Here is a 12,818-nt window from a genome sequence, read left to right on the forward strand (position 1 = left end):
AGCACCTGAACAGCAGCAGGCAGGTGGGAGAATAGAAAACGGGCCAGTCTCCGAGGTGAAAACAGCTCAGGGCTGGAAGAGCCAGGTGCCCTGAGAGACCCTTTCTCCTTGCCCCATCATATGGGGGCCCCAGGCACGACCTCATGGCTCCTCCCAGTTCTCAAATCTGACACAACCCCTGCATTTTGGAAAGCCGCCACTCTGCCCCTAAACCACAGGCCTTATTGAATCCAAACAAATAGGGCTCCTCAACAGGGGCATCCTCCCCCAGACCCTGGGGGGGGCCTTCAGGAGCAGGACCCCCGCCCAGTCGCTGCTGCCACCAGGGGCCACTGCAGAGAAACCCCCCAGTGCCACCCGCTCCCGCCCCGCCGGCAGGAGTCCCACTCCAGCTGTTACTTCTCAAAGTCCCCCTGCCCTGCCCGCAAAGCCAGAACAAGGGTTTCCAGGATTCTCCAACCAGAGGACTCCTCCAAAGTGCGCAACAAAGAGACAACAGTCAGGAGATGCTGTGAGAACGTGGCTTTATGAACCGGGAGGCTTCGGGGCAAGAGGGCCGAGGGTGAAGCAGGCAGGCAAGGGGGTGGGGGGCAGGGTCTCCCACCTCCAGCTTAGTAGGAGCAGACGAAGGGCAGCCGCCTTTTGCATGAAGCTCGTCGCCAGTGACCCCCTGCAGGCAGACAGCACAGTGCTGTCAGTCCACCTGAGTGTGGCCTGTGTCCCCCAGTGCCCGGCCAGGCACCTCTCAGCTGACCTTTGCCGGCCAAGCCGAGGGCCGTGTGTCTCCCCATGTCCCAGCTAGCCACGATCACTGATCTCTTCTCTTGCAGAGACAGTGTGCTAAGGGCTTCCTATGGACTGTCCTTCCATCCTCACAGTGATGCCAGGAGGTCAGGGCTGCCAGCACTCCCACTTCACAGATGGGAAAACTGAGGCTCGGGGGAGTGATAACCTGCCCTGATCTCAGCAGACAAGCAGTGAATGGAGCCAGATGTGGACCTCGGCCATCTGAGCAGCCCGTGTGGTCTTCGCCCCTGTTCTAAACTCCCGCACGTCGGGCAGCCCTGCTGTTGGGAGCTGGGGAATCATCTGTCAGCTGGCCCTAGTTCCCACATCTTTCCCGTGTCCCTCGGCCACACTTCACATTATCGAGTGCCCCTCCTGTTTGTCCCACACTCTCTCCTTGTCACCGACCCATCAGAGGAAGGGAGGGAGCCTCGCTGAGTCTGGAGGACACAGAGCCCCCAGCCCGTCCAGGACCCCTCACCTTGGCTCTGAGGATCCCTGCACCTCAGCCCGGCTCACACACAGGGCGGGGTTCTCCAGTGGGGGAGGCTGTGTGAGGGGAGGCGTGTCTGTGCAGCTCACAGGGGCGTGTGTGTGGGTCCACCCCCCCACCACCACCTTGCCCAGGCGCCTGGCCCCCTCACCTCTGGTGCACAGGGCCACACAACGGCCTCTCCCAAACCTAGGTTGTCCTGCAGCCCAGAATGCAAAATTCCAGTAACTCCCATCAGTCCAGAAAAATCTCCTGCACCGTAACTACAGAAGAGAGAGGCTGGGTCAGAGGGCGGAGGTCCAGGAAGACAGGTGCTGGGGCTCCTAAGTCCCCTGAGCATCCCTCCTGGACGTCTATAATCTCCTCTCACTGTGTCACCTGGATAGGACCCCACCGTACAGACCCACCCCCAACGGTTTACAGGTAATGACACGGAAGAACAAACATCGCTTCCAGCTCTCACGCAGAGCAGGCTTCTCAAACTTCACTGAGCAGACACATCTCCTGGCGATCTGGTGGAAATGTGGATTCTGATCCAGGACGTCTGGGGTGCGGCCCAGGATCCTGTATTTCAACAAGCTACCGGGTGATGCTGATACTCTGGTCCCGGGACCACAGCTGAGAGCACTTACTCAGGCACAGCCCCCAGGGTCACTCTGAGAGAAGGACCCCCTCAGAGATGAGGACACCGAAATACGGAGGCAGGCATTCAGCCACTAAGGGACCAAGCTGGGTGTGAACTCTTGTCTCCTGACTCCAGTGACGGACTGGTAGACATTTCACAGCCAGCTCTGGTGGAGAGTGTGAGGCAGACGAAAGAAAGAACCCTGTTTATGATAACTGTCCATTTCTCTGTGCAAACGCACCCACCAGGGCAGATTTCAAGCTGCAAGCGTGAAGCCACTGAACACGGGTGAGGAGGAGAAGCGCTCAGTCATCACGTCTCCTACGTCAGCACAAGCCGGCTTCCGGGGCCAGGATGAGGCTCGGTGGGGGCAGGTGGTGCCTTGAGGCGCTCAGAAACGCCCGAGCCCCGGGCCTTCCCTGGTGGTCCAGTGGTGAAGAAGCTGCCTGCCCTTGCAGGGGCCGTGGGTTCGATCCCTGGTTCTGGAAGACCCCACATGCCGCAGAGCACCCACTTGTGCTCCCACTGCTGAGTGGGGCTCTCGATTCTGTGTGCCCCAACAAGCAAAGCCACCTCAATAAGAAACCCATGCCCCACAGCCAGAGGGTGCCCCAACCACACCTAGAGAAAGCCCGTGTGTGGGCAAATATGAATACAAGAAAAAGGCTTTTAAAAGATAGGGGATTGACTTCCCAGTATTAAACCAACCTTTTTATAAAGGACAGAAAGAAAGAGCTTCCTCTCCCTGGACACGGGCCCCTCACTTACCCGACCTCTGATGAAGCCTCCAATCCAGACCTGTCCGTAGTTGGTCGTTGTGCTCAAGCGATGGATGATAAGGTTGACATTAAAGTTGTGGATGGAGGCGAGGTTGCCTCGGTAGCACTTCCTGCAGACTCTCTGCAGAGAGAACAGGCGGGAGAGAAAATTCACTGTTTTCATGTTAAGTTCCTGAGTCTCCAGGACAGACCCCACATCCATTTGCAAATCAGAAATCAGATATCTACTGCTCCCCCTGAATCCCATCTCTTGTGCCTTTCTTTGGGCTTCCCTGGCGGCTCAGCTGGTAAACAATCCGCCTGCAATGCGGGAGACTTTGGTTTGATCCCTGGGTTGGGAAGATCCCCTGCAGAAGGAAATGGCAACCCACTCCAGTACTCTTGCCTGGAAAATTCCATGCACAGAAGACCCTGGTTGGCTACAGTCCATCGGGTCGCAAGTGTCGAACACAACTGAGCAACTTTACTTTCTTTCTTTCACTTTCTTTTCTGATGCATATTAGGCTAAGAGAACCACTAGTCTAAATAACAAGAAACAGAACATTGAATCCAATCCCGTCTCTCCATCCCAGGTCCCCCGTAGCAGCCTCGCTGCCATATACCTGAGCTTTCCTAAACCGCCTTGGGGTCCCCACCAGCCTGTAGCGGCAGGTCTTGCACTCAGGACTGCCCAGAAGTTGCACTGTCTCCTCTTCCTTGGGGCACTGCATGTCCTCATCTAAGTCATCTGGGTCTGAGGCCCCCTCATCATCGTGGGTGTCCTCGGCTTCCTCTCTTCCCGACTCAAGCACCTCACCACTCAGGGCCAGCTCTCCTTCCTGCCCCCCTGAGCCTTCAGAGTCCTGGCTCAGGTCTGCCTGTGTCTCCAGATCACCCAGATGGGGGACATCCTTCTCTGGAAAAAAGAAATACCCCAGCATCAGACCAGGTACCACCTTCCTCCAGGACCACGGACAGCTCTGATAGCTCCACCCAGTCTTACTACGGATGCCATCTGGAACCAAAGACGGGAAGGATCCCTTGGGGGTTGGATGAGCCAGAATTCTTGCATCACACACACAGTTGCATGAGAACCTGATCCCAGCTGACACCACGTGTGGGTAATTTGGGAGGGAGAGATGTGAGAAGCCCTCATCTTCACAGAGGGGTGTTTTTCCTTGGAAAGGAGCCCTGGGGGAATGTTCAGGTCACAGCTCTGGGTCCGGGAGAAATCTAACTAGAGAGGGGCTGGGGCAACTGAACAGTGGGCTGTGGCCCTGGACCTACCAGAACAAAAAATGATGCAAGAAAGATGAGCGGAAGATGGATGAGAAGGGAAGGGGAGCACTCACCCAGATAGAGAGCAGAAACTGTCCCCAGCAGCAGAAGGAGCAGGAGCAGGCAGCCTTTCATGTTCCTACAGTCGTCTTATGACAGACACACAGCTCCACGATCCCTCCTGAGGTCTTCCCTTGTGTCTGCACGGCCCCTGGAACACAGTGGAGAGGCAGGGTCTGCTCAACTGGTAGGTTAAAGGGCAAAGTAGAGAGCTTCCTTGTCTCCCAGCGAACAGACCCCGAGCTGGAGGATCAGGGGAAGAGCAGGGGGTTGTCAGCTCAAGTCCCTTTTCCTGAGAGAACATCACTGCTCCCTGGGACAGAGCTCAGCTCAGACCAGCATTCCTGCAAGAACAAGCGTGCTCACCTTCAGGGCCAGAGTCAGACACACTGGGGAAGAAGGGGGAGGACAGGGGTCATTAAGGTGCACAGGACCGGAGTCCCCGCTGGTTCCCATACAGAGCCCGGGTTCTTCCCAGCCCTGGACCTGTCCTCCCGGGGAAGCCGAGGGAGTCTTACCTCCTGAGAGTCTGAAGCCTCTGCTCTCAGCCTCTGGCTGTTGGCACACAGAAGCTGCCCTTATACCAGGGTTTGGGGAAATGGGAAGAGGCCAGGAGGATTGCCCCAGGCTCAGGGGTTGGACAGCGGGGCTGATAAGAGGTTGGCTCAGTCCTCCCACCCTTGGGCCCTGCACTCTTTTGGGACGTAGGGACCTGCCTCCTGTTTGGCCATAGATGTCCCAACACCCTAGTAGGCTCCAGAAGCCCCCGTGACTACTGTCCAGACTGAATTTTTATCAGTGCCCCTAAAGGGTGCAGGTCTGTACAATCCTCCTCAGTCCCAGAAGCAGCCTTCCCTGGGTCAGTTTTCCAGCAAATGCCATGGAGGATCCGGGGGCAGGGAGACCAGGGGGAGGAGGGGGAGGTAAGGGAGGCTCGGCCCTCCTGAGCTCTTGTTAGGCCGTGTGTGCTCGCTTCCTGTGTGTCACATCCCTGGATCCTCACCTTCCTCACCTCGGTCCCACGAGGACGTGCGATCAGCCCGACTTCACTGATGTGAAGAGTGAGATTCAGAGAGGGCAGGTGACTTGCCAAGGTTGTGTGGGAAGTGGGGGAGCTGGGATTACTAAGCCTTTGAGGCTCAAAACCTTCTCTCCCTCTCTGTGTCTGTCTCTCCCCCTCTTTCCCTTCTTCACTCTCTTCCTGTTTCTCCCTCTCCTCTCTCTCCATCTCTTTCTCATCTTTAAGATGAAAAACGCATGCTCTTTCCTTTATACCGTGGCTCTCGATCAAGGCTCTCAGCCTTTGCACAATTATTGTTGGGAGTCAAATCATTCTTTGATGGGGGTCGGTGGAGGGGTTCTCCTATGTTTTGTAGAAAGTTCAGCACCGTTAAGTCACTCTGATATGTCTCCACACATTTCCAAATGTCCTCAAAAAAGCAAAACTGCCTCTCTCAAGTTCATTGACCTAGTTCAGGCCTTGTTGTCCAGCCTAGAGGCAGATCTTCTCATAAGGAAGCAACAGCTGGAGTGGAGACCTTCGTACTGAGTCTTCCCATTCTCTGTGGGCCACGCTTCCCTTCCAATCCACCAGCCCCCACGGTCGGCACAAGAGGCAGCAAATGAGGCACTCAGCTCAGTTGCAGAGTTCAAGGGGACACTAAAGAATTCAGTAGTCAAGATAAATAAACATTTCATGCAATCTTTCTCAAAAGTCAGAATCACTGCAAAAGTACCGTGATGAACAAACGTCAAGTATTCATCAGTCAAGTTCCAGCCACATTCACTGCAATCCAAGGAGAGGCCAGCAAGGGCTGAGGCTTGATTTTGCCGGACATCATGGCCCAGAGCCCATGCACCTGTCAGGGTGTTGCCTCCACTCTGGGGTAGCCTAGCTGTGCAGTATTTTTGTACCTTGGATTCCAGCCCAGCGCTCAGGGCACCAGTGACAGGTCACCTAGGCTTTCTTGCCTGGCCTCTGCTCTCCCCGGGGCCCTGCAAATGAAGAAGTGTCTGAGAGGCCACTTCTGGGCTGATTACAGAGTAACGGTCTCAGCCGTTATCTCCCGGGGCCAACGGACCCGACCCTCAGCTTATCTACCTGACTTGGGGCTTGGGGGGAATTGGTCAATTCCAGAGAGGGAAAACCTGGTCTTCAGATTTCAAGCTGGAGACTTCCCTTGGAGGAGGAGTGGAGGCCTAGGCACTCCTCCATTATTCTGCCAGTCCTGGGCCCAGGCCAGGGACACCATTCCACACAGCAGTTGGGATGACCAATAACATCGGCTGGTGTTGCAAACCAACGCCATGATATGCTTTTCAAGCGCTGTTTCATGTAAACGTCCCTGTTTCACACATTAGGAAACAGCCTCTCAGAGAGCTGAAATAAGTTGCCCAAGACCACACGACAAGTCAGAGACAGGCCTTCCGGCTCCTTATCCGCCTGCCTACCCTTGGCCTCCTGTCCCTGGAATCCCATCCCTCTCTCCGGCCTCTCCCCTAGGCTGACCCTGGGCAAAGACATCCCAGTGACTTCAGGGGCCCCCTCGACATCATGATGATGTGGCCCAGTGTGAAACTGGAAACAGCTTTCTAGGCCTTGCCACGAGGCAGGCAGAGTCTTACTTCCCCAACCAAGGATCGGTCCCACATGCCCTGCAGGGGAAGCTCAGAGTCTTAACCATGGGGCTGGAAGTCTGGACATAACATTTCTGGAGCTCCACACCATCCCAACGCTGTGCTTCAGTAAGGCTTTTGTATCCTTATCCTACCCTCTTAGTCTTTACGTTCACCTGAGGGCCTTAGGCACCGCCGTTCTAGTCGACAGATCCATCAGAGAGGGGAAGTGACTTGCCCAAGGCCACACGGCGAGGTCGAAGACGCATGTCTGAGCCTAGTGAGTGACTCCCATGACCTTGCTGTCTTTGATTCGCTCAACTGTTACCCATTAGGTAATGGCGCCTACCTTTTCAGCATCCGTGAAACCCCACCTCTCTAGCTTACCGCGTGCATCTCTGTTCGTAGGGGTTTCAGCTCTGCCCCTTGTGTGAGGTCCGTCAGCCCCACATCTCGCAGAGGGCAGTGTGCTGTGTTGTAAAATGCAATCGCCACTCCAGAGTCAGCCACTCGGGTCTCAATATTCCCATCCACAAACCAAGGCTGATGACAGCACCTACCTCTAATGAGATCTGCTCCAGTAACGCTCCGAGGACAGTGCCAGGCATGTGGGCTCGGGGTAGCCTTTGTAAGGAAACCAGGACCCAACTGTCCCCCTGGTCAACTACTACACACCGAGAGTTGGCTGAGTGCTGCGGTCCAGCCCCAGTGGATCCAGGGAATTCGAAGCAGGGACGGGGTCAGCGAACTGGATACAATAGCTTTAATTAAATATTAATTAGAGATATGAAGAGTAATAGAATAAGGAAGGCTCAGTAGGAAAATTCAGCAGAGAAAAGAGGCTGAATAACTTGGTTTACATGGAAAGCTAATAAAGTTCCAAGACAAGGAGTTTCATCACCTACATAGGCCACAGGCGTCCTCCCGTTCTCCCAAAGGAGAGGAGACACTAAGGCCTCCCTGGTCAGATCTTAGAAGCCCAGGCACAATTAGTAGGCTTGACGAGCCTCCACGGTCCAGATGGGAATTCAGCCAGAAGGCGAGAGAAAGAACGACATGGGGAGACCAAGCTTCGGTGAACAAGGCCCGCACTTTATATTCCAAAGTAGTTTTTATACCTTAAGTTGTACATAGAGGATAATGGGGGAAGGGGTAGAGTCATGCAAGGACAGCAGTCCTTGATCCTAATCGAAGCCAGGCTTTCAAACTTATCATATGCAAAAGTTTAGGTGATTTACATCATGTTCTGGCCAGGAGGCCTGTTAACATTTTATGACCCTTTCTTCAGAAAACTTATTTTTCTCAAAAGGTGATTATTCTAAAGTCAGGCGCCACCCTCTGAAAGCATTAGATAAAGTTGCATTCCTATAGGGCAAAGGTGTGGTGGGCTATAACAAGAAGAGAATTAACTCAAGGGTCCAAGGTTTCAAACATTAAAGCTCCTCCTTACATTCCTTTACACTAATTATATTAATCAATACACTCCCAGGGACACAGTAGGTAAGGCATATGGAAACTTAGCAGCAAACATTGGCCCAACAAGTGAAAAACCCTTCACCAATACAATTTCTAATCAATCTTTTAACTGCTCAAAGGAATCTGTATTTAGATAGTTTAGAACATCTCATGCCTCTCATGGTTGGGAGGCTGTGAACAATCAAATGTGGCCGGAAGAACCTGTTCAGGCAGGCTAGAGGACTTCCAAAGGAGTCTGTAGGTTGAAACACTCTTGTCACGCCCAGGAACATTACCAACTGGAGCTGTAAGTTAACTCTTTTTCAGAGAGAGGTGGTGGGGGACAGCCCCCTGTAAAGTCAGAGGTGTAGGTGAGAGCACAAAGCAGTAAAGTAGGCAGACTCTGGTTTTGGGGGTGGGTGCTTGAGAATTTCCAGGGGGACTCCTGAGGCTCGATACCACCTTTGTGTATGCTGAGCCTTCTTCCTCATGACCTTTGCCACAGGCGGAGTTCCTCACACTGGCTCGCGGCAGCTGAGGGCCCGCTCTGTGTTCAGGATGATGTAAGGAACTCCAGGGACTCTGCTGTAAAGACGCCAGCTGAACTGCCCAGGGCTTAGTTAGCATCGTTTTGCAGGGGAGGGTGACACGAACCCCACATGTGGGGATATCAGGCCAGCGCTCCTACTGTATTTAAAATGTATCTAAGGATGCGTAAGATGCGGCCTGTCGCCTGCACTGTATCGTAGACTGCGCGGGGAATTGTCCCAGAGGAGACTCACCCTGTGATGGAGCCACGTCAAGACACAGGATCTTTCCAGGAGCCCAAATGCCTCCTTGTTGATTTAACCCCCAGAGATAGAAGTCACACCTCTGCCTCTAACACACCGCCAACAGAAGAGATTTGTGAGGAATGAGATGAAGTCTCCCTGAGCACAAAGTCAGAGCCCAGCACATATTTAATGCTTCATAAACGAGGGACTTTGTTGCTCTTTATGATTAATTCTGGAACAAAGAGAAGCAACGCCTCCCCACAGCAGAACACAAAGTCCCTGAGGACAGGAGCGAAAGCTCTGCTCCAGCACAGGGCTGAACCCGTAAGTTGTGTCGGAAAACCGCCGTCATGGAAATCTAGACAACAGCAGGTACAGTGGACCTCGGTTTGATTTCTTAATTTTTTACCTCACTCTACAAACTTGCGTAAGTAGCCTCTCCTATCGGGGCCACACTCAAAACATTAAGGTTCTTGATTTGCTTAAGGCCTTGGGGTGGGACTTCCCTGGTGATCCATTGGCTGAGACTCCAAGCTCCCAAATCAGGGGCCGGGGTTCTATCCCTGGTCAGGGAATTAGATCCCACTAGCTGCCACGAACAGAGCCTGTGAGACACAGCTCCTGAGCGCCTGAGTTCTACAGTTCAGGGCCACAGCTAGAGAAGCCTTTGAGCTCCAAGGAAGACCCAACACAGCCAAATCAAATACATAAAAAATGAAATTATTTTTAAGTGAGGTTTTTCCTTTGCCTCTAAGACCGTTGGACCTTCTATACTTCTGTGAATTTCAGCAATTCTGGAGAAAAGGGCTTCACGGCATTGACGCCTTACTTTCTCACCGCACCCCCAGCAGAGGGTTCAGGACGCCCTCCTTCCTCACCTCGGACTGGGACTCCCTCGGCTCCAGCGAGGTTGGAATCCTGTGCCCCAAGGGGAACACAAGAGTAGAGGACTCGGGGCTTCCCTGATGGTCCAGTGGTTACGAGTCCACCTTGCAAGGCAAGGGACACTGGTCCAGTCCCTGGTCTGGGAAGATGCCAGGTGTCGCGGGGCAACTGAGCCCTGAGCTGCAACTAGAGGGTAGTCCTCACTGTTGCAACCAGAGAGAGCCTGCGCGCAGTGATGAAGACCAGCACAGCCACACGCAAATGACTCTTTTAAAAGGTAGTGCACGGTCTCCTGCCTCCCCTCCATGTGTATCCCATGTGATCATGTCTAGGAAGCAGCCAACACTTCCAGCCATGAAATCCTGCTGACTGAAAGGCCACGCTCTGGAGATCCTTGCATCCCTCCATGGGTCACATTCTGATGGTCAGCCTGGGGCACAAACCAGGTCACCACTTCTCTAAGCCTGGTTCTGTCGAAGGGACAATAGTTACTGATCACACAAGGCCATCCTCGAAGGTGCCTGCCACAGCTAGGGGCTTCCCAGTTAGCACGAGTGGTAACTAAGCCACCTGAAAAGGCAGGTGACGTAAGAGACATGAGTTCAATCACTGGGTTGGGAAGATCCCCTGGAGGAGCGCACGTCAACCCAGACCAGCATTCCTGCCTAGAGAATCCCATGGATGGAGGAGCCTGACCAGCTGCAGTCCATGGGGTCACAGAGAGTTGGGTATGACGGAAGTGCCTTAGCACACGTGCCTGCACTCGCAACGGCTGGGGTGCTTTACAGATGCACAATAAGCAGAAACAAGTAGCAGATTCTTTTGTGTTCCCTGGAGAAAGAATGACAACCCGCTCCAGTATTCTTGCCTGGAGAATTCTATGGACAGAAGAGCCTGGCAGGCTTCAGTCCATAGGCTCGAAAATAGTTGAACACAACTGAGCAAATTTCACTTGGTGCTTGTATGGCAATCATCCTTATGTTCCTGAAGCTGTGTCTTATCATATTCTGAGACCTCACACAGAGTTGTACATATTTTAATAGCAGTTTGACTTATGCTAAGTCCCCAGATACAGACCCTGAAACAGAATTTGAGCAAGTAGAGTATTTGGGAGGTGCTGGAACTCAGAGGAGGGTTCACACGGGGAAGAGAAGGCAGCCAATACACTGTGTGTGATAAAGCCAGCTTCCTCAGTGGATAACTGCAAGTTGATCCTGCTGGGAAACCCTGGGAAGTGGTGCCCAATACACGCCCCAGAATTATTCCACTCGAGGGGGCAAAGGACTGCAATTCTCACACACTCACTCCTGGGAGCTGTGGACTGTTCCCAGGGACTTGTTACTATCCAGGCACACTAAGGCAATAGCCGTTTGTGGGAGAAAATGCCCTCAGACATGGAGATGCAAGTACAGTGCGTTGAGAGTCCAACTTGAAGACCGGAGACGGGACCAGGGAAGTCCTGCCAAACATTTAGGATCAGGATATGTGTGTGGAAGTCCCACTCGGTCTCCGACTGTCCAACCTGGGCAGGAAGACGAGCCTGACTCCTCATCCGTAGGATGGGGTGGCCACGCCTGCCTTCCTCTTGTTAGAGCCAGAGGGATGCATATGTCCCTGGGACACAGAGAATGTGAGGGTGACCATCGATATGGGTCTCCATTTCAGCTGGCCAGCCGGTGTCCAGCATGGTCCAGCCCCCCTTTAAGGGGGATGCCGGGCAGGCAGCAGCAGCAGCAGGCACGGACAGGCCAGTGCTGCCTACCTGCTTCCCTTCCCAAGCCGCAGCCCCTCTCCTTCCCTCTCGCCTCCTCAGGGGTCACTGGATACCCTTCACTAGCTTGCCATCAGTGCCTGGAATTTGCGTCCCGGGCAGCCGGCCATCCCTGGGGCAGCGGCTACATGTGTGACCCTGGGCACCTGAGGGGAGGTGGGAGAGGGGTGACCGACAGCAAGCCTAGAGGGGAGGGGCTAGGAAGAGCCAGACCTCCGGAGAGGGGCCTCCTGGGTCTCTAGACTCATCTCCACCTCGGTGTGGGGTGGGGAGGGAAAGACCCTCCTGGGGCTGAGTCAGGGGAACAAGAGGCTGAGAGCCCTTCCTGCTGTGTCTTCACAGGACACCCTGCAGTCACTCACTGAGGCTCAGCCCCCTGTTCCACTCTTTCTACTGAGGTGGATCATCTGGGCAGCCTCCACCTGGGCCCTCCCACCCCCAGCAATAAAAGTGCTTTCCTGAAATGGATTTCTTTTCCTTCCAGACACTGATCTTCTCTGCTTAGCCCCACCCAAGAGCTTTCTGCCTTGTAAAGATCATGTCTCCCCACCCTACTGTGTTCCATAAAAAGGACTAGAAGTTATCACTCTGAAGGAGACTGTAGTGTGGGGTCCATGGGGCCTTCTTAGAGAGAGAGGAAGGGGCCCACATATTGTTTCCATAGGACACCCCATTACTGGGCATGTGCTTTGCAGGTGCTACCAGTGGCAGATGTGACTGCTGATGGAAGGAAGGTCCGATGCTATAAAGAGCAATATTGCATAGGAACCTGGAATGTTAGGTCCATGAATCAAGGCAAATTGGAAGTGGTCAAACAGAAGATGGCAAGAGTGAACATTGACATTTTAGGAATCAGTGAACTAAAATGGACTGGAATGGGTGAATTTAACTCAGATGACCATTATATCTACTACTGTGGGCGAGAATCCATTAGAAGAAATGGAGTAGCCATCATAGTCAACAAAAGAGTCCCAAATGCAGTACTTGGATGCAATCTCAAAAACGACAGAATGATCTCTGTTCCTTTCCAAGTCAAACCATTCAATATCATGGTAATCCAAGTCTATGTCCCGATCAGTAATGCTGAAGAAGCTGAAGTTGAATGGTTCTATGAACACCTTCAAGACCTTCTAGAACTAACACCCAAAACAGATGTCGTTTTCATTATAGGCGACTGGAATGCAAAAGTAAGAAGTCAAGAAACACCTGGAGTAACAGGCAAATTTGGCCTTGGAGTACAGAATGAAGCAGAACAAAGGCTAATAGAGTTTTGCCAAAAACTATGTTCTTTGCAGCCAAAGATGGAGAAGCTCTGTAC

The 12,818-nt window shown here is 53.3% G+C and overlaps 1 protein-coding gene across 4 annotated transcripts; it reads right to left on the reverse strand.

Moving 5' to 3' along the window:
- Nucleotides 1-507: 507 nt before the first annotated feature.
- On the reverse strand, nucleotides 508-9,051 carry LOC109570037 (proteoglycan 3-like). 4 transcript variants are annotated; one of them, XM_070804277.1, is made up of 6 exons: nucleotides 8,854-9,051; nucleotides 4,015-4,151; nucleotides 3,286-3,578; nucleotides 2,673-2,804; nucleotides 1,431-1,542; nucleotides 508-670 (listed from the first exon to the last, which is right to left on the reverse strand). In XM_070804277.1, the coding sequence occupies exons 2-6, from the start codon at nucleotides 4,073-4,075 to the stop codon at nucleotides 612-614; spliced, it is 657 nt and encodes a 218-aa protein (XP_070660378.1). In that variant the 5' UTR covers nucleotides 4,076-4,151; nucleotides 8,854-9,051; the 3' UTR covers nucleotides 508-611. The 4 variants fall into 4 exon arrangements, with proteins under 4 accessions (XP_070660378.1, XP_070660379.1, XP_070660380.1 ...); XM_070804278.1 differs by lacking the exon at nucleotides 8,854-9,051 and adding an exon at nucleotides 7,177-7,265; XM_070804279.1 differs by lacking the exon at nucleotides 8,854-9,051 and adding an exon at nucleotides 5,469-6,473.
- Nucleotides 9,052-12,818: the final 3,767 nt, after the last annotated feature.

The sequence above is a fragment of the Bos indicus genome, chromosome 15, assembly GCF_029378745.1.
Source record: "Bos indicus isolate NIAB-ARS_2022 breed Sahiwal x Tharparkar chromosome 15, NIAB-ARS_B.indTharparkar_mat_pri_1.0, whole genome shotgun sequence".
In the NCBI taxonomy this organism is placed as follows: Eukaryota; Metazoa; Chordata; class Mammalia; order Artiodactyla; family Bovidae; genus Bos; species Bos indicus.

Coding starts and splice junctions, on each gene's coding strand:
- LOC109570037 (XM_070804277.1), bottom strand. CDS start 4,075: ATGAAAGGCTGCCTGCTCCTGCTCCTTCTGCTGCTGGGGACAGTTTCT. Junction 2,805..3,285: donor GGCGGTTTAGGAAAGCTCAG/GTATATGGCAGC, acceptor TTCTCTCTGCAG/AGAGTCTGCAGGAAGTGCTA. Junction 671..1,430: donor TGTGGCCCTGTGCACCAGAG/GTGAGGGGGCCA, acceptor GTCTGCCTGCAG/GGGGTCACTGGCGACGAGCT.